Genomic DNA, 22,263 nt, shown 5'->3' with positions numbered 1-22,263 from the left:
TTGGCGAAAAAGTAGGAAAGCATAAAATAATTAGTGTTTAGACTCACTGTTTTTTTTATTATTTCTTATGACAGACATTTCGAATGAGTATAATAATCAATAATCTAAGACAATATTTGTATACGCTTTTAATAGGGCTTAAAGTTTATCAAAGAATAGCGTTGTTATTTTGCTTGGTACAATTAAATAAACTTTTATAATGTTAGTCTAATAAATGGTAACGTTTTGAATTGATTTACTTTGTTTTGAGTAAAAGCCTCCCGCGTAAAATCAAAAAGTGACATTGACCGCCATTTTGAATTTGAGATGCGCGCGCAATCTTCCGCTGACGCACATTATCCACAAAGAAATGACTCAGGGTCCGTGAAAAATTATTTCTCGCTTTCGAGGAACATGTCCGTCGTTATGTTCGCTGTTTGACATAAGTCATTAGTATTTTACAACAAGACAAACTGTTAATAGTGCTTAATTATTATCAAATTATGTGTGCAATTCGTGTGACATATTCTTATGAGGTTGTTATATAAAACTGGTGCTATGGAGTCATTGCGGAAATGGTTTTACAAACCTAAGGTAAGATATAAATATTTGCGTTGTTTTTGTTTCGACAAGTGTCAGCCGTTCATAAACATCAATATGTTTTTTTGTAACGCGGATCGCAACGCGGTTTTAATCTTTTATAAGTCTATATTGTGTAAAAATGTCTCGTAAAAAGTGACACACATAACCTAACCTGCACTGTCACCAACCTAATTTTCACAAATATTGCATTAAATCGATTTAAATCGTCTTTTGGTGTCATAAATCATTAAAAATATATTCAACAACTTGATGTGTAACTTTTTTGCTGGTATACAGCGTTATTTGCAATATTTTACGTTGTCTCAAATGATGTCCATCTGTCACAGATTTCTCCTTCAAGTTTTATGGTGAGAGTTCTCTAATTTCTTGCTGTAAATCCGCATTAATTCTACTTTTTTAAGCTCAATCCTGTTTTTAAGATCGACAAATCATCATTTAGTGTGCAATTTGACCTTAATAAATAATTAAATCTAATTAGCATGGCTGATAATGTTTAGATATTCAAATAGGTTTTTTTTTCATATCAAATAGGTACCTTGAGGCAGTACTATTAAAACAAATCCAAGGCATTCCGTCATTTTCTCGGCTTATCTCAGTGTGATTATTACTGTTCTTACAAGAATTTCACAATTATTTTTACTTTATCAGTCATTTTGTAAACATTTACATTTTAGGCTGATATTATCACAACAAATAAGTACAATATTATCTTAAAACGAAATACTGTAACAATGAAATTGAACACAAACTGCCGAATGTTATGAGTTATAAGCGACAAAACCTGTTGATATTTTTATGCTTTGTTTTTATTTTATACATCAAAATTAATTGGGTGTGCAAAATTTTTTTGTGACCTATCGAAATAAAATTTTCAGCCGAAACTTAAACCGAATTTGGGCTTCTGTTCTATGTATTTTCGGTCGAAACCGAAACTTGTTAAAATAAGTGTTAAATAAAATACACAATGAAAAAGAATGCAAAAATGTTATGTTTCGCCATTATGTTATATATATATATTTTTATAACTTAAATGCCCTGAGCCCTCAAAAATTATGATACTGAACTCATGCCCGAACGTTCAGTCATGCCCAACGCGTATTTAGTCGTTCTTCGACCGCCAGCTAGGCGTGACGTTTAGAATCAAAACAGAAATAAAGTTCAATAAGTGCAATAAAGCTCTACAATTCACTTTCTAATGACCTAAAAAATATACAAAATGTATTCTTATTTAAAAAATACCTAAATAAAACAGTTCATACAGCCCGCGTGACGAGTGATATGTGATTTTATTTTGTCGACTTTTATTAAAACTGTTGTGTCATGATATATTATATTCCCTTATACCAGCACTTTTGCTGATTGTGAATATTTCATACAAATACAATGTGTAAAGTTAAAAAAGATGTATCGTCATTTTTGTAATTTATTTTGATTTTGAATTGAATGTCAAGCTCACATCAAAACACGGCTGGCGATTAAAGAATGACTAAATTCGCGTTGGACATGAGTTAAGTGTCATAACTTAGTTAATTTAAGTTAAAAACTATGTATTTTGTCATAAAGAAATAAATCTAATGTAATTTAAATGCCTACTTGTGTCAGAAAACGCGTAAAAACCCTTCGGATAAACATTGTAAAAAGGATTGTGTAACATTTCATTGGTCAATATTTGTTCATGAGTGATAACGAAGCTTAAATCAATTGATATTCAAATAGAAATATTAATTTTTGTAAACGTCAAACTGCGCCTAGCGGCGCAATTGCGAAGCTCTTTTTTAGTTACAGTGATGCACTGATAGGAAATAGTAGATGAAAACATATATCTTGAACATAAGATAAAACTGGGCAAATAAAATCAAAAGGCGGAACTGCCAAGAAGAATAGGAATGAGTTGGGCAGCTTTTGAAAAACTTAAAGCACATACTTGAAAATAAAATGCCTACATCGATCCATGGAAAGATCCATGCTCGGTGTAAGCCTAAGAGTTGGGCGATGTAATTATTCTGAATTCAATATTGGGCAAAAATCTAACTTTAAAAAAAAACTGAGGCTGAAATTTACAGAAGGGTTATTCATGGTTACATTACAGAAAAAAATTCTAAGAAAAGTTAATATTTGCAGTCACAGGAATTGAAAGATCATCACAGGCTGCCAGTTTTTCCGAATTATTTTTTGATACTTATAATTTGAAAAGTAGGTACTTTTAAAAAATATTTTTCTTAACTAAACTATCACGACTTGATTTCTGGGACACCTGTATGAAGCACAAATTGGTCGCATAGAAAAAAATTATATCCTCAAATTAACCACTCTCAAGGGGATAGAGAAGGTTCATAATTGCACCCCTGGTCTTGAATAAGCTGATGCTAGGTTTTTTTTTTTTCTTAAATACGCTCATTTTACATCATGGTATAAATCCACACGGCACGATTAGGGTGGATTGATATTAATTCACCTTACCATTATCTTACCTTCACAAAAAATATCAAGTTGCAACGCGATTAGCGTTCAAATGCTGTGCCCAATGCACCACTCGGTGCGGGGAAGAGAATGATGGTGGTAGTAGTCATTTTTATAAGACAGAGTTCTGCAGATTTCACCTCGTGATCAGAACTGAACAATTCTACATAATATGTAGATCCTTCTCAATTTATTCTCATTAATTAATATTCCTGGCTCTCCGCTAAAGAAAGTCGTTTGAATTCTACGATATGTGAATTTTTGATAAAGTTCTGCAAAAACGTACTAGACTTAAAACATTTATTTTATTTTATTGTATATTTACGTTGGTAAAAAAATAGTTATTTGCGTTTTTATAATTGTACCCAGATATTTCAATTTTGATGCCCATTTTGAACGAGTATAAAAATAAAACAACTCTGTTTTTAACCACTTATTTTTTATTTCTTCTACCGACCGGTTTCAAAGCTATACAAGCTTCTTTATCAAGGTTTAATAACCTTATAAATTCTATCCTATTTTATTATAACAAAACAAACCATCACACTGTTTCCCCGTAAAGGTAGGCAGAGAAGATAGAACGTCACTATCTTTGCATAAATATCTCGCTTTCTCTACATTCATACATCTTCTGACGCGCCGATTATTCTGACTTTTGACATGTCCATCTTTAAGTATTTGTTGGATTTGGTCATGCCATGTCTTTCTCGGTCTTCCTCTATTTCTGTATACATCGACATAAATATTTTGAGCCGTTCTTTCGCTGTCCATTCGCTCTACATGTCCAAACCAACGCAGAGCTCCTTTCTTGATTTTATCGATCATGCCTATCTTGGCCTTCCGTAATGTACGGATCTCGACATTTGTGCATCTATCGCACATAGTTTTACCATACATTCGCCTGAGAGATCGTATTTCGACAGCATTCAGCCTACTTTCATCCCTGTTTTTTCCATACTTCGCTTCCATACATCAGTGTCGGGACCAGAACTCGCCCACGACATTTCGAACTGCTAATTTTGCCTCTTGCGACAAACGTTTATTTGCCAAGGTTGATTTAAGTGCACCGTTCACTCTGTTACCGGTACTCACCCTCCTTCAATATCTTTCTCTGTCATTCCACCCCTAGTAAACATACTTCCCAGATATACAAATTCCTCTTCCTGTTTCAGTATAACCCCATTCACAGTGATTTCACATTTAGTCGTAGTTTCATTTCTTTCAAAAACCATCACATTCGATTTATTCGCATTCATCAGCAAATTTTAACAGTGATTACTAAATATCACATCGAAACATATGGGGCTAAAGCTAGGGTTTCCTAGGACAGCGGTGCCCGTATTTTAACGGCCGTAGTGAACGGTGATGCAATGGACAGTCGTCGTAAAGGTGACTAGAGTGTGGTTTTCTAGGAAAACGGTGTTATCAACACCATTTAACACCGTTTTCCTAGGAAACCACTCTCTAATCACCTTTACGACGGCTGTCCACTGCATCACCGTTCACTACGGCCGTTAAAATACGGGCACCGCTGTCCTAGGAAACCCTAGCTTTATAAGACACGTCAGTAGCTCAATCACAAATAACTATCGACGTGCTTAAAAACATGCTTAGCATTTGAGCGATCACAAAGAACAATAATGAACATGCCTAAGTTATCGCGGTCACAAGTCAACGCGTGTGTAATCTCTAAGTCAACGTTCGTGTCGGTTTGTTTTTTGTTTTCCTCGTAAATAAATACAGCTCCTTTGCGAAATAGTAAGGAGTATCTAACGAAAAAAAGGGAAAATTAAATTATAAATTCTATGGCGACTGCTTTTCTTGACATTTTGCTTGCCAATCGCCGGCTAAATGCTATAAATAACAAATAAAAAAATGAAAATACCAGTTTTTGGAATATTTTCCATATTTACACAGGTGAAATTCAAATATGTGATTGCGCATCAGGATTATATGCCGCGAAACGTAAATATTTTGACATTTAATATTAGGTGTTCACGGATCACTGCACGATCGATGCACTGTGATCGCGAATACGATAAACAACCATGGTGAGAAATTGTTATCACGTCACTTATTAGCACGTCGATCGTTTTATTTCTTCACACCGCCTCGACCCCCGCTCTACTACTGGAATCACCTCCCTTGGACTTGACCATCGCTTCGCCCCAGGAATACGAACCAGTGCCTTCCACCGACCTACGCATTGACACCGGACTTCGAGATTCATAGGCGTCACAGCTTTCGGGATTCACGACTCCGAGAGCGACGACGGCAGCGAGACACGGCCAACACCTACCCTTGCGCCCGTGGATTGTGGAATACAGTCCAAACTGTGGGTCTGCCAAGGAGTATTTAGCGTCGCGTGAGCGTGACACACACAAACACGGGTACTGGTGGAATTTTATAAGCTGGCGCGTGCGCTACACTTACACATACGCATTTTGTAGTATCCGTGAATTAGCCCATGGTATGACATCGCACGGCATACGCATTATTTATGTATTTCACAGTTTTAAAATGTACAGAGTTTCTTTGTTTCAGGTCCCGAGTAGCTAGGAAATTCCTGTGTTTAGGAAGGACCTTATTTTTTACATGCGTTTTTTATTTATTTCATTAAATGATGCTTAATAAATTCAAAGAACAATAATAACATTAGAAAAAATCAATATAAATATAAATTAGAAAATATGCCATTAATAGTAAAGAAATGAGACATAATTATTATAAGTAAGAAAACATACCGATAATAATAAAAATTGAAGCATAAATACACATAATAAAATATAACATTAGTAATAAAGAAATTATAAAAATTACCCCTGTCTCTCTCGCGCTTATGAGCGAGACATAGACAACTATTACTTTATTAGTTGCTAATGATATGGTAAAATAATATACACAGGATGCTTCTGCGTTCGTCTGAATTTCGCTGCGATTCTTAATAGTAAAAATATAATAATATGTACGAGTATTATTAAGTTATGGATTAAAAACACTGGTTTATAAATATGTGGGTATTTGTATTTTATCGAATCATGAATAGTTCGATTATGTAGTGATAGCGCTTTCACAAAACTTACACAAAAACATTTTTAATGTACAGAATACTGATTTTAAAAATCTTGATGTTATATTAAATGTTTTAAAAAATCTCTTTTGGGTTAGAGCAAAAAAAAACAATTACTTAAGAAAATGTCATATATTTACGGGTATTTATTTTTAAACAAGCATGTTTTTTTTAAATATTTTGTGTTCCTCATAATAATAATTAGTAGAGAGTTATTAAAATGCACAGTACAAATTATATCGGAAAAAATATGCATACACACTTATTGATAAACAATAAATCTTGTTATTTATATACTTAAAACAATCTTCACAGCTTCGCATTTTAGTTGCAGAGTAATTGTCTATGAAAAACATAAATTTTTTCAAATTTAAATTGCCGTTTGTTCTTGGGAGGACTATAATTAGTAAAAATGCAACATTTAAAACAATTATTTGAAAAATTAAAAATAATGAAACAAAGTATTTTACTAAATTAATATTACATTTTCTTAACCCATTGTATTTTTTTTATACACATAACCCTCTAATCCAACACCGAATTAAAAATTAAAAGGTAGCACATTTGGTTAAAATTTTATACGATTTTTTTTTAAATCAACACCCTGTAGATTTTAAATGCGTTAGTGTGAGTTTTCTGGACGCGCCAGCTTAAGTTAAACTACCAGGATATAGAATAATTATGGCGGTCGTTGTATAGGAACTAGGAACCCTTTCTCGCAATACAAGTTTATCCAAGCGAGACAGTCCGATTCGCAAATTAAGTCAATGCTTTAATGGCTTCCAATTAATTAAGAAATCGCCTAATTTGTTTTGTGTGAAAACACGAAATTTCGTTCGCCTCGTGGCTCGCGGTTCACCAATACTGGTTACAACGTTGGATTATATTATGTATTTATTTATTTTACAATTTTTACTATGTATGACCTGAAGCGAAGAGGTCTTTGTTTCAAGGCCCATATTACAATAGGAAATAAACATTTATCTTCAATTTGATCTACAAAGTGAAAATTAGTTTTGTGTCTGAAAAAACATCATCATTATTCCCTTTCCGCACCGAATGGTGCATAGGGCACTGCATTGGTACACCAATCGCGGTGTATCTTAATCATTTATGTTACATGAAGGTAAGATTATCAGTCTTACGCTCAGGTACCAGTCCAGGGCCTATAAAATGACCGTAATTATGCAGAAAGCAGCCAGCCATAAAAAAAGTGAAACTGTGATTAATACCACCTTTGTGAAGAGAGCGAATAATCAAATCTACTCAACAGTTGACATTTTTCTGACTTTGACAAATGATAAACAATGAATACATTAGTTTTTTTTTTATATTACAAACAATAATCTAATTATGTATTAATTTGACCAGTTTCAATGATTTTTATAATACCGTAAGATTTTTCTAGTGCTGTGGGTGTTTTCTGCAAATTGAGAAATGCCGTTTTTGTGATCAACTCGTTTTTGTATGAAAGCCACCTGGCTGTTTTTAGCAGAACATAGAATCGAACAATATCTATTTTTTTCGAAATTATGGACTGGCTGCTGTTTGTATAACTATGATTTAATATTATATTGTAAAAACACCCTTTTAAATTAATATTTTAAGTCGAGAATCGAACCCCAGACCAAACACGCTGACCTCTACACCGCGAGGCGGACTTATGTTGTGTACGTAAAACCCCAAAAACACAAACATTTGATTTTTCCTCGGTTTTCAAACATTCAGATGCGATTTCTCAAAATGATGTTTTTTGGGTAAGTGTGTTTTGCCTGAACGGCGGCGATATGTGGTAGTGTTGAAAGATCTACATTTCATGCTCTCCACTTACCATCAGAACCCTGGACGATATTTTCGACTCGATGTCTGCTCTCAGGTAAAAATCGTAGGTTGTCGAAACTGCAATGTTTCATTGTTTCCGGACTGTCATCTGAAGCGTAAGACTTATCGCCTTTCCTTTGTGTAACAGACGATCGAAATACGTTGCACTTTGTTTACCAATACAGTGCCCTATGCTTCAATGGGTGTGGAAAGGAGAATGATGATGATAATAGTGCTATAATACATACATATTCAATATGCAGTAATTTATGTTACTAAGCATTAGTTCCAATGACCTCGAGGATATAAGCGCACTACTGGTGTCTCGTTTGAGGCTGACCCATTGACATATAATACATAGACATGCCCTATAGAGTAAAATATTTTAAAAATAAGTGACACGAAAACGTACCCATAGTTACTAGGTACTGTGTTTTATACCAGGGCTGCATTCAACGAGCATGTATGTGCTACCAATAATTGAAAGAGACTCAACTTAATTAAACATTCGTTTTCGGTGAATCCCAATTAGGACCGCGATTATGAACGGCTATCTTCATCGGTATATGCTGAGACGGTATAAACTAATATCGATATTTTTGTATGAAATTGTGTATTTTTGTATGAAAATTCAGAGTATCTTCGTCGGTAACCGGTAATTAAACATGTTTAGATAAAAATAATTGGAAACACATTCTATTTTTCACACAGAAGACTTAATTGAACGTAGTTGTGCAGAAAACAGCCAGTCCACAATTTTGAGAAAATTAGATATTGGTGTTATCGGGTGCAGTATACTATTCTATGTTCTGCTAAAAACAGCTAGCCCGCTTTCAAAGTGTCTATCACAAAAACGGTATTTCTCAATTTGCAGATAACACCCAAAACATTATAAAAATCATTGAAACTGGTCAAATGCGTAATTAGATTCTTGTCTGTAATATAAAAAAAAAACGAATGAATTCATTGTTTATCTTATATAAAGTTTATATTTGCTTTGAAACCGGTCGGTGAAAAATAAAAATTAGTGGTTAAAAACAAAGTTGTTTTATTTATTTTATCATTGTTTATCATTTGGCTACTCACTCTTTTCATAAAAGTGCGATTATCTTAGTTTTACTTTTCTAAAGCTGGCTGATTTCTGCATAACTACCTTCAATTTCAACTTCTTATCAAAATGCGTACCCAGGTACTTTCCTTAAATTCCTTATAATTTCGACCCATTTTTTTTTCACTGGATTTTTTGAACGAAATGGTAATATTAACTCACGTTTATTGTATTTTAAAAACGTATTACTATTAGTGCATCACTGTAACTAATACCCGTATGCATAGACAAAACTTAAGGTGAGGAAAATACATTCTAATCTCATATGCAGAGAATAACCCGAAGGTGAAGACAATAGGATGTACTTTCCTCACCTTAAGGTTTGTCTCTGCATACGGGTATAAGAAGAGCTTCGCAATTTCGTCACTAGGCGTAGTTTGACGTTTACAAAAAATAATATTTTTATTCGAATATTAATTGTTTTAAGCTTCGTTAAACACTCATAAACAAATATTTATCAATAAAAAGTTACACAACCCTTTTTTAAATGTTTATCCGAAAGGTTTTAACACGTTTTCTGACATAATTAGGCATTTTTGTTTCGATTCTAATCGTCGCGCCTCGCTGGCGGTCGAAAAACGACTAAATAGGCATTGGGCATAAGTGCGCGTTCGGGCATGAGTTAAGTGTCATAATTTTTGAGGGCTCATGCCATGTCTATCAGGGGCGTGCGTTGGGGTTTTCGATTCAGAAATCAGTCACTAATTCGAATTTAGTGCTTTGAAATAAACTAGATAGCATTTTTATGCCATAATTTCAGCATAAAATGGTTATATTTCATAGTTTAGTATTATAATACCATCCTGTAAACCGATTTGAGTGCGTAATTTGCTGTAAAACAGTCACAATACATGAAAAATAAACATGGTTTGCTTCCACGGAACTTCTAAAGATCTCAATATGCGCACGCGCAGACTTGTGAATTCAGTTCTGAACGACCGCCTTATAGGAATGAACAGATTTAAGAAGTTCCGTATTCCAAAATTAGTCGGAGCGTAGAAAATTTTACTTCAGTTTACACAAAGTCGAAAGGTCGTGTGTGGGTTTATCGCATTTGAAAAAAAATTGTTTATGATTGAAAATCGAACCCATCTCAAATGGCTACGATTTACAATTAATTAAGAAATATTTGCTGTAGTTAGGTACTAAAAAGATTAGTTAACTTTTATTCTTATTCTAAGAGGTGGGGGTCAGTGCTATGCTTTTAGCTCCTGACGTCACTGCGACCTGTAAAGATCTATTGTGACGGGTCCCGTGAATAATTCTCGCCCTCCAAGCCCAAATGTATAATTAAACCTTTAGTATAATTATTTTATAAAACAGTGCTTTTTGATTTTCTTGTTATATTATACTTTAAATAAAAAAACTAATCCTTTAAAATATATATATTTTAATTGTATTGAACTTCTACTGATTGTTTGATATAATTTTTAGGTTTAAACTTGTTTCTAAATCTTGGGTAAAAAGTCATGTATCTTTTTTTTTAAAAAGAATTTAGCCAAATATGTTCATATTATAAGTTTTGTAAAAGGCAATTTTGCCTTGTCTAGTTAACTTTTAGGTGATTTTATTGTATAAAAAAATAGGTACTGATTGTTAAGAAGTCACGTTTTTAGGAGAGCATTGGTTCCATCCAATCTGTATACGGACCGCGCATGCTGTCTATGTATTAATATGTCAATGGGCTGACCTTAATATTTCTTTATTATAATCGCCTTTATGGATGGATAGTGGTTTAGATCGAATGTGAACTGCATTTAGTATAAGCTTATTGTAAATAATATGACATTTGAAAAGATTTATTTACGCAGAAAACAATTATTATTCAAAGCACCTCTAACGGTTCATATAAAATTGATTTGTTTATCCAGCGGATAAATTATTAATTGAAAACCGCAAAACGGGTACTGTGGTGTTTTATTTTTGCAGCAGTCAAAGTAGTCGTGTGAAACAGAAATAATCAGGAGAGGAACTAGGCTAGCGAACACGCGTGAGTTGGCTATTTTATGCTTCCTCTTGGTCTAGGTCGTATGACCTGTTTGTGACGGTGGACTGTCCTAGGATGATGACATCCAGATGTCCTTCCATCTTTGTATATGTTGTCTCAGAAAACGTTGACCTTTTTGAATTTGTTATTATTTCCTTTCAAACGAATGAAATAATTTTGAAAAAAATAATAAATTATTAAATATCCTTTCAATAAAATATAAATGTAATAAAATAAAATTTATTCATAAATTAGCCACTGATGTAATTGTAGACGAAGAAATAAAACTTGAAAAAAACTGTAGTAAACATGAACACAATATGAGAATATCAGAAAAATATCATATGCAACCTTTTAAAACGAGAAAAGGACAATCGAGACTAATAAAACCATTGACTGAAATTATACAATAAACTACAAGACAAAACTAAACAAAAGACTCAGACAACCTTTACAAAAGATGTTAAAAATATTATTATTAACAGTAGAATGTGAATTTTAAGAGTAAAAATATTTTGTTAAATGTGTAACCCGTAAGGGTTTATCAATGAAATTTAAATTTTAAAAAATATATATATTTTGGTCTCTTTTGATTTAACTGCAAGTTAAATTCGATCACACGGGGTAGGGTGGTTTCCTTGCTATATTAGTTTCTTTTATAATAAAAATGAAAATAACGCAAACATTTATTTTTACGTAAAAAGTATCTCATAGATTAAAAAAACAAAGGACTTTAGTATAAAGGCAGTGTTTTCTAGCCGAACGAAGGACTTAATTGTACAATGGGAGTGTTTTCTAGCCAATCGTAGGACTTGTATAATGAGAGCGTTTTCCAGTTGAACAATGACTTATTGTATAACATCAATATTTTCTAGTCGAACGTAGGAGTTTTTTATTTTTTTAAATATTTTCTTTCTATGATTTATTGACCAGGGTGAACTACAGTGGTGAATTACACCACAGAACATCCGGGTGTTATGTGCCGATGTAGCACACAGGAAAGGATTATTTCAAGTCCACCAGATCAATGAGGAACTTCAGCCCTACGGGAAATTGGATACAAAGAATGTTTTCTTACGCGGGGTAAAAATTAGAGCATTAAATTGTATCGCAAAGTTTCTTGAAAATGTACAGAAAAAATAATAAAAAATATTTTGATAAAAACGCACTACTTTAAATGACGTCACTGGTTCATGTGAATCAACCTATGATCTGAGAGCTATGGAAGATTTCCGGTCTGCTTGTCGCTTCTGGACCAATAGGAAGAACTGAATGAGAATAAGCGGAAATGAACCTCTGACGTCACACGCGGAGTTATTTCAGAAATACAAAACTTTAAAAAATCGTAGCGCCGATAATACGATATGTAATAATTAAAAAAAAAAAAAATTGACTTAGTTTAACAGTCTATTAACAAATAAAAAAATTGAAAAAAACCACTGAACTTCCTCATTTAACAAGACACGAAGATTTTGTATATTTAAAAGACATTACAAAAAGCCATTATATTATACCAATATCATTATACTGATATACTTGAAAGCTACCGTATATATTAAAACTAAGTATTACGTCAGAGTGACGTAGTTACAAAGTGAGATTACATTTCTAATTCCTCCTCAAAGGACTGCGTATGCATTTATATAATGTAAGATTTGTTCCTATGGAGGGGTAGATTTGATACAAAAAAATATGTACATTTATTCTTCCCACCCGACATCCTGAGAATCACGCAAAATTATATTTCTCACGCACTGAAGCATATTGTCTTCGGGTGCATACCATATACGACCCTTTTAAATAGAAATACATCATTTCTGTATTGCGTAGGATGTTAATATTGGTTTTAGGGGGCTTTACCAGATAAGTGCCAAATGCATCAGAGTTCTAGGTATATTCCATCGTGTGGAGTACGTAATTTCTACCGCCAGCTAACTAAATATGCAAGTATTACAATATGTAAATCTCATTTTAATTTACCCGAATATTTATATTTTAAGGCCATGTTTAACGAGTTGTGAATAACTCGATATTAGAAAATGGAAATCAAGTTGGGGTAGTGGTTTAGAGCAATAGTAAATTATGAATAACAGCATTCACCCACGACACAAGACGGTGGCGATACTTTCCTTGTCCACACATTATTGTTTGCTCTAGTATATTTCCAACACATACGTAATCCACACTCGTTTTATCTTATCTCTCACGTGGGTATGGCCCGAATGATCTAAAATTATTTGGGTGGCCTTGTATAAACATTGTCGTTAAACCAATAAACATCATTTGATGGAATTTTTAAACATTTAAACCGCAAGATAAACAATAACTTATTATTTCTAATAATTCCTAGAGTATAATTAGGTTACGAAATTTTTTATTGTTAATTGTTTCAATATTTTTTTTGTATATCTAATATACAGGGTGTTCATTAAACCCTGTCACGTCCGAAACCGTGATGATCAGTATCAGCAAGAAGACATATTGGCACATTAAAATATTTTTTTAGAACGAATAAACCCTCATATACAGGGTGTTATTTAAACCCTGTCACATCTGAAACCACGATGATCAGTATGGTCAAGAAGACATATAAGCATATTTCAAAATATAATTAGAACAAAGAAAAAAATTCTAAATTAAATATCAAAAAAAGCAAATGGTTGCTTACTTTCGCAGGGGAAAAACGAGGAGTGGGAGGAGGAATCTGATACTGCGCCGCGCTCCCCTCACTTCTCCCCTGCAGAAGTAAGCAACCATTTGTTTTTTTGAATATTTCATTTAAAAAAAAAATCTTTGTTCTAAATATATTTTTAAATATGCTAATATGTCTTCTTGACCATACTGATCATTGTGGTTTCGTATGTGACAGTGTTTAAAGAACACCTGTATATGAAGGTATTTTTAAAGCAAACTTAGAAAACTCAATTAAGGCGTTTTTATTTTTGTTTTTTATACATTATACGCCCACATGGCTTTTATAATACAAATTTACTTATATAATACATAATAAAGTTTATAAATAAAAAGTTGATAAAAACATGCTTAAGAAGTTATAGTAGATGTAATTAAAAAGTTCGTAATTTACTTGTTACAGAGTGTAATTTAATATATCTGAAAGAATAAAGAAATTAAAAGCACATACACATATGTATGCAAACAAATATAGAAAGGTTATTTCATCACTATAATAATTTAGTAGCAAGGGAGTGACTAATTTAAACATTGATTTAACTGATAACTTATAACATTGTACTTGACATATTTTTTTATTTAATTAAAGCAGGCGAAGTATTTTTTTTTTGGTTAAATTGATTGGCATTTAGGTGAAATCAAACTAACGGAGAGAACTGAGCATAATTATCTGAATTGATTTAGTACGGAAAGTACATCCAAGCCTCGTGGTCTTAAATGGAACCATAAAATTTATTTCATTTACGAAGCATGGACAATCTATAACATTATTTAAATATTTTATAGTGTGACAACATCAGCTACTATGCGTCTAGTTAAAAGGGAGGATATATGCAAATTTTATAATAACAAATTATATGATATCTCAGAAAGAGGTAGACCAATCTTATAGTTTACATATCGTAGGAACTTTCTCTGGACTCTCTAAGTTATCAATATTTACATTTTAAATAGGTGACCAGATTTGAAATGCTGAGTTACTGAGGTATTTGCGAAAAACGTCGAAAAAATAATGACACATAGTAAGAATAATATATGATAAAAAATATGACGGTGATTAATTATTTGAATTTGTTACGATTAAAATTTTCGTTGAAATTATGGATAAGAAAAGCAAATTTAAAAAGCTTATTTTTTTAATGAATAGCATATACTTTTATCATTAATTTTCTTATTTTTATTGTCAAAAAAATTGTGTTCTAATATTAGCACCTATTTTTATTTTTTATATCTATCTGTATTATTCTCCCAGTAGCCTTTATTTAAATTTAAAATAAAATGTGATAAAACCTTTGCCATGCCTTTGTGGATTTTTTTTGTGTGTATGTAGTTTTATTTTTTGTATTTGTAACTTATTTATACCTATTTTAAAATGCATTTTTGCATGCACATCTACCGTACCTACTTGGTACTAATTTGGTATGTTTGACTCAACGACCTTATCTATATATCAAAGTGCATACAATGTTTGGTTTATAAACCTTGTTCTCTGTAACACGTTATCTGTACTTAATACTTCAAGCCTGATAAGTCATTTCATAATAATAATATCGATAGTGATTCGTACACTGTATTGTGTGCTTTTAGGTATACGAAAAATAACAAAGATGACAATGTGAATTATCTACAAACCATCACGCCGTTCCCCTGTAGGGATAGCCAGTGACGAATGAACGCCATATCAACTTGGAATATGCATCACAAATATGGAGGCCTATGTACAATGTGCAGATATCACGCATTGAAAACATTAACAAAAAAATCGTAAAGTTCATGTGTTTCCCGTTGAAACTTGAGTTTAAATCTGACCAGTATATTCATATATGTAAAAAACATCACCTATTGCCTCTGCAAAAACGTCGTAAAATAGCGGATATAATTTATTTACTTAAAATTGCCTCTGGTTCAATTGACTGTCCTGAACTTCTATGCAAACTTTCTATCAATGTTCCTTCCAAAGTTTTAAGAAATAACCCTCTTCTTCACATACCTCTTGTTTCATCTAATTATAGGCAAAATTCATATTTATGGCGAACTTTTAATAATTTTAATGTAATAAATAAATCATTTAACATAGATTTATTTGCAAATAATCTTAATGACGTACGGCGTTTGCTTTCGAAATAACTCGTAGTATTTTTTCTTTTCTTTTAAATTTACATTTAATTACTATTCATTTTATGTTCGAGAATCTTTTTTGACTTACTGTGATGCTACTTGTGAAAACCTGTAATTGGCTTATTTGTTATTTGTTTTGTTATATAAATATGAGATAATTATAGCTGTTGGTTATCCAAATATATAAAATAAATAAATAAATAAAATATCACTCTGTCTTTGCATACTCCACTTCAAAGTATTTGTTGGATTTGGTCACGCAATGTCTTTCTCAGTCCCTTCCTCGTTTTCTGCATGCATCCTTAACACAGGTCCCGTGTCCAAAAAACGTAAATAAGAGCCAGTTGCACTAAAAAAATAAATTTTATAAATTTATATGTTTTCGTAAATTTGGACAATATTTTGAGTTTGTCGTAAAGACTGGATTCCACCCCCTAGGGAGTCATTTAGATTTAAAAATTACAACAGGGGTGGAGAAAATTTTAGAGAAGGGAATTGGAAGGCATTTACATGGATTATGACTTTTCATTGGCTGGTTTAAGTAGCCACTTTACACACTGTGTAACATTCACCATTCTGCCCATGTTTAAACACCCACATTTCTTCAAATCTTCCATTCGATATGTACGCATGAAGATAGCGTTCATAATCGCGGCCCAGAACCCTGGCCGAGTGGTTTCGACTCGATGGCTGATCTCGGGTAAAATTTCCGAAAGGGGAAATCAAACAGATTAGTTCGGCTCCGTAGTGTAGTGGTTGGCGCGTTCGTCTACCATGCTTGAGGTCCTGGGTTCGATTCCTGGCGGGTTAGACGTGAAATATCGGTTTTAAGGGTAACCACACTGCAATAGCAAAACTCTTTATTGCTCAACTGTTCGCCTTCTTCTAGAATATGCCTCCGTGGTCTGGTCTCCCATTGCATAAATCACATTGAATCAGTCCAACATTGCTTGCTTCGAAAAGTAGCGTGGATGCTTGGACTAGAGAGAGGTTATTATTCTTATGCTGTTATATAGTCAATGTTCAATATTTCTAGTCTACAAAAACGTAGAACTAATATTGACTATACATATGTTCGCTACTATCCGTGGCCCTGTTATAGGTCCTGTCGGATATACAGATCTGGTGGCTTCTAAAAAAAATTTCAAGGCTTTTAAAAAGTTTTGTAATCATTTCGGCGAATTGATCATGTCCAATCAATTTAATCCCAGTCAGTGAAGAATTCACTTCCCTCTCTTCTCAATCCAATGAAGTACATATTATGTACTTCTGGATTACTTTCTTTCAGCACAAAGATGCTAAGGCTACCAGATTTCAGAGAGCTCCTTCGGGCAGCTTTTCTCGTTTGACAACGAGCAAATTTTCCGTGTATGTGGGCACCGCCAAGGAGACTTATGTCCTCAGATGCGGTGTGCGGTATGCGGTGGGTAAGCTATACATATGTTCGGCATACTAAATGGTATAATCAATGTGCCATTACTACTGGTGCAGGTAAAATTGGCGGACTCCGTGGTGTAGTGGTCAAGACGCTTGATTCACGCACGGAAGGTTCCGGGTTCGATTCCCGGTGAGAACATAAAAATTAAAATGTATTTTTTCTCAAGCCTGGGTGCTCTGTGATGTAATTCACCACTGTAGTTAGGCCTCCTGGCCTGTTGTGGTGCAAAAAAAATGTAAATGTAATGAAAAATGTATATTCCGACTCGTAGGTTGATAAACGATGAAGTACTGTTCATCGAACAGCATAGAAAAAAAACTAGCCTTAATTCACCAATGACCCGTCTTTGTCGTATTGTTAACTCGAGTCAATATCTGGACTTTTTTGGTTTAAGTTTACAACGATTTTAACGACCACTAAATAAATAATCAAGATCTTGTCTTGATCTCTCTTATGTTTGTCAATTCTTATTTTTTAATATTTTCATTTCATTTTTTTTTTTGCACCACAACAGGCCAGGAGGCCCAATTACAGTGGTGAATTACATTACAGAACACCCAGGCTTGAGAAAAATCACATTTTAATTTTTTGTGTTCTCACCTGGAATCGAACCCGGAACCTTCCGTGCGCGAGTCAAGCGTCTTGACCACTACATCACGGAGGCCGCCATTTTGAACTGTTCTGGGAAGTAGGTATGGAAAGACCGAGAAAGATATTGAAAGGAGGGTAAGTGCCTGGAACAGGGTAAACGGTTCTTTGAAATCTACTTTGGCAAACAAATGTTTATCGCAGGAGGCTAAACTAGCAGTTCACAATGGAGCTCTAGTGCCAACTCTTATGTATGGGAGCGAAGTATGGAATTGGAAAAAATGATGATGAAAGTAGGTTAAATGCTGTTGAAATGCGATCCCTCAGGCGAATGTGTGGTAAAACAATGTATGATAGGTGCACAAATGTCGAGATCCGTGAACTGTATAAGGCTGAGACATGCATTATCGACAGAATCAAGAAAGGGGTGCTGCGTTGGTTTGGACATGTAGAGCAAATGGACAGCGAAAGAACGGCTTAAAGGATCTACGTTGCGAATGTTGATGGATGCAGAAAACGAGGAAGAACGAGAAAGACATGGCACGATCATATCCATCAAATACTTGAAGATGGACATGTCAAGAGTAGGAATACTCGGCGTGAGTGCATGAGGAGATGTATGAATGTATAGGAAGCGAGGTCTGTATGCAAAGATAGAGTGATGTGGCGTTCTATCCTCTCTGCCTATCCCTACGGGGAAACGGCGTGATGGTTTGTTTTTTTTTTCTTGTATATTGTAATATTTATCCCTATGAACTGTATAAACGGACAATGTCCGTAAATAAATAAATAATAAATAAATATTTCATCTTTCTTTGCCTGAAGCGTAAATACTGATCGTGATACGCTGTATTAAGTGTTCCGATGCAGTACCCTATGCACCAATGGGTGCTTAAAGAAAAATGACGATGATTGTTATATCTGGTTACCAGAAATATTATTTTTTTTACACTACGTCACTCTTGCAAAAAATATAGCAATTTAGTAATAAGGCCGCACTCTCGCGTGAACATCTCAAGGTAGTTAGTTAATTATTTCTAATATAATACACAAAACTGTTTTATTTTTTCGATCTACGACTTTATTTAGTAATATTATAAGTAACAGTTGAATGCCTTCTATCGTTTGTAAAAAAAAAACAGTTCAATAATTATTTATATTTTTTATCAATATTCCTACAGAGATGAGGTAGAATTTTTTCAAATTCAGGATTATCGATATTCGAGCGTTTACAGGGCTTATGACCTGTCATTGGCTGGGTTGAGTGGCCACTTTACGTTTTAACAACATTCCCCATTCCGCTTATTAGCGAATATCGACATTGGCATCATTTTGATTCCTGTATATATCCTATTCAACGAGAAAGCATTCACTAGCGTGTTGGAGCACCATCTATGTATTGATATTGAAGTTAAGTATTTTTAATTAGCATATTACTTTATTTTATGTATTTAAGACTCTTCCGAGTTAAATTAAGTACTAGTAATCGCCTGCAGATGATTCTGTATGTACAAACTGTGACTGTGTATGTACAAAAAATACACACACCAAAAAAATAATGTTGTGCAATAATTATTTACCTATTTACTCTTAAATTTATTATTATTGTATGATTTTAATTTTTAAAAAAAGGATAATTAATTTTTTCCTTTTTTTTATGTATTTTCTTCTGGTTTTATTTAATTTCATTTTATTTCACACACCAATTCTTTATTCCTTTTGGACGCTTAGAAAGAAATTGTAAAAAAAGACTGCGTAATTCGATGAATTATTTTTTATATTTATTGCAACAGAGAGGGAAAACCTTTTTGAAAAGGGAATATTGAAGACAGTTCTGTTATTTCTGAAAAGTTACACAGACTTAAAGGGACAATTAATCAACAATGCTTCGAGTATGTCCAAATGTTTGAAGACTGGCTAGATTTCCTCCCTAGGGAGTTATTTTTTTTATATATGTTTATTTAATTAAACTGTACGCATGGATAAAAATTTAGATACATAAACCAGGAATTCATCTAATAAATACAAAACCTCACCAAGCCACTTTCTGTGGCTTGTTGGTGAAGTTTACCTACACAGGATGTTCTTTAAACCTTGTCACATCCGAAACCCTATGATCGGTAGGGGCAAGAAGACATATAAGCATATTAAAAAAAATATTTAGAACAAAGAAAGTTTTTAAAAATAAAATATTTAAAAAAACAAATAGTTGCTTACCTCTGCAGGAGAGAAGTGAGGGGAGCGCGGTGCAGTATCAGACTCCCCTCTTCTACCTTCTCGTTGCAACACTGCAGAAGTAAGCAACCATTTGCTTTTTGGATATTTTATTTTTAAAAATTTTATTCGTTCTAAAAAAAAATTTTAATGTGCCAATATGTCTTCTTGCTCACACTGATCATCGTGGTTTTGGATGTGACAGGGTTTAAAGAACACTCTGTATATAAATATTAATCCTACTTAAAAATTATCTTTACATAAAAAAATAGTCAAAATAAGGAGCAGTTAGATCTTAATTTGTTGCAACCGAGAGGGAAAACATATTTGAGAAGGGAATATGAAAGTCTAGGCATTTACAGGGCTTATGATCTGTCATTGGCTAGTTTAAGTTGCCACTCTACACACTGTGTTACATTCACCGTTCTGCCTATGTTTGAACATCTAAATTTCCTCAACTCTTCCATCTGTCGACTTTTGTGAAGTAAAAGAGCTGAAACCTTTATCATGTGGGTGAGATTCATCCGGCTGAACCAATACCAGGCAACGCCTGAAAACAATTTTTCAATTTTTATACGAAACTTCTTCTTTTACCAGATTATTCAACAATGTTTTGAGTACGTCCAAATGTTTGCAGACTGGCTGGATTTCTTTCCTAGGCAGTTATATAGATCTTAATTTGTTGCAACAGAAAGGGAAAACATATTTGAAAACGGAATATGGAAGTCTAGGCATTAACAGGGCTAAACTTAAAACCCACTTATTATCTAAATCATTTGAATAAATATGTAGCGTGTGACAACAAAATAAATGGTTTCTAATTAAATAACAAATTTAAAATCTTCAATTAAATTTATTTATTTATAGAATAACTATGTATAGCGCCCTTGAGGTATTATATTACGAAAATTGCGCTGTATAAGTTTTCCATAATAATAATTAGGCCCACTAAATGACAGATCGTAAGCCCTGTAAATGCCTAGACATCCATATTCCCCTCTCAAAAATGTTTTCTCTCTCTGTTGCAACAAATTTAGGAGAATAAATCATTCGTAGTTCTCAGAACCAGACGACTCTGGTCGCGAATCTTACGATTGTAAAAATAAATAAATCCAAAAAAAAAATTAATAAAAAAAAAATGGCCAAGCTAATATAAAATTAAAATATCCAATGTCACCTTATTGGCGTGCACATAAGTTATGTATCACTCTCCCCATGAAAAGGTGCAAAGTACCTGTAGTTAATAATTAACCACCCGCGCCCTTGACATTCGCGGCTTATAAGGGTAAGTTGGCTCGCATGCGACTTGCAATATATCGATCGTAATAATTTTTCATCTTTGTACAGGAAAACGTCGTTTTACGTCGGGGTCCGTTCCGAGAGACACCGGCGTAAAAAAAAATCGACCTAAAATGAACACAAATATAATGGAAGATAAATATAAGGTTAGGTTCCGTGTCAAAATTCTAAGAACGATCTAACATGTTTATTTAATACATCTTTATATATAATTATTCTGAACTCCTCCTGAACGACTTAACCGATTTATGTGCGGTTTTCAGCGAAATGTAGATCTTTGCGCTGCGCGTGTTCGCACATATTAAACGAATCTGTAAAAAAAAAGTTAGAAGCATAAATATTTTTTTCATCGACCTACCAGGGTTGCATTTAACGAGAATGCAAATACAAAAAAAAAATGGAAGGATTTTGTATTTTTGTGTGTAAAAGAATATTGTTTTTGAATGTTTACAAACAACGCTAGCTTTTTATGGATCCCAATCAGATTATTTTTTTACATTCCTTATAATTTCTTCCCGTTTATTTCTTTAAGCTGGATTTTTGGTATTACTAAAATAATATTGCCATTCAATACATTTTTGAAAATTGCATTAATAAACAAAGTGCACCCCTGTTAGTGAGAACTGCCGAGTTTGATATTTGCAAAAAGAATTCTATATTTAAAAATGAATTATTCTATGTTTTGGAACTCAACCATGAACAAGTACCTAGGTACATACGTAAATTCAATATTCGAATATTTATAATGTTTAGTTTAAGTATTCAATCATAAACAAGTACTTACTTATCAAGTCTTTTTCCAAGCTAATAGCAGGCAAGCCAAGATTTGGGCAGGACAATGTCTGTTGGGTCCGTTAGTATCCTATATATATTAAAAATAAATTATA

At 33.3% G+C, this 22,263-nt stretch overlaps 1 protein-coding gene across 1 annotated transcript in view; it reads left to right on the top strand.

Annotated features, from left to right (window-relative positions):
• The first annotated feature begins 357 nt into the window (after positions 1–357).
• The window catches only part of LOC148276544 (uncharacterized), a 67,830-nt gene continuing 45,924 nt past the window's right edge, over positions 358–22,263 (top strand). Inside the window, 1 exon segment of the mRNA XM_088234107.1 lies at positions 358–573. Coding sequence (XP_088090233.1) covers positions 511–573 — 63 coding nt within the window. The 5' untranslated portion in view covers positions 358–510.

This window comes from Micrasema longulum, unplaced genomic scaffold (assembly GCF_059751315.1).
Source record: "Micrasema longulum isolate JH-2025_06_02 unplaced genomic scaffold, ASM5975131v1 h1tg001203l, whole genome shotgun sequence".
Classification (NCBI taxonomy): domain Eukaryota; kingdom Metazoa; phylum Arthropoda; class Insecta; order Trichoptera; family Brachycentridae; genus Micrasema; species Micrasema longulum.
The sequence above is the reverse complement of the archived record's forward strand: the minus strand, read 5'-3'. Positions and strand labels throughout refer to the sequence as shown.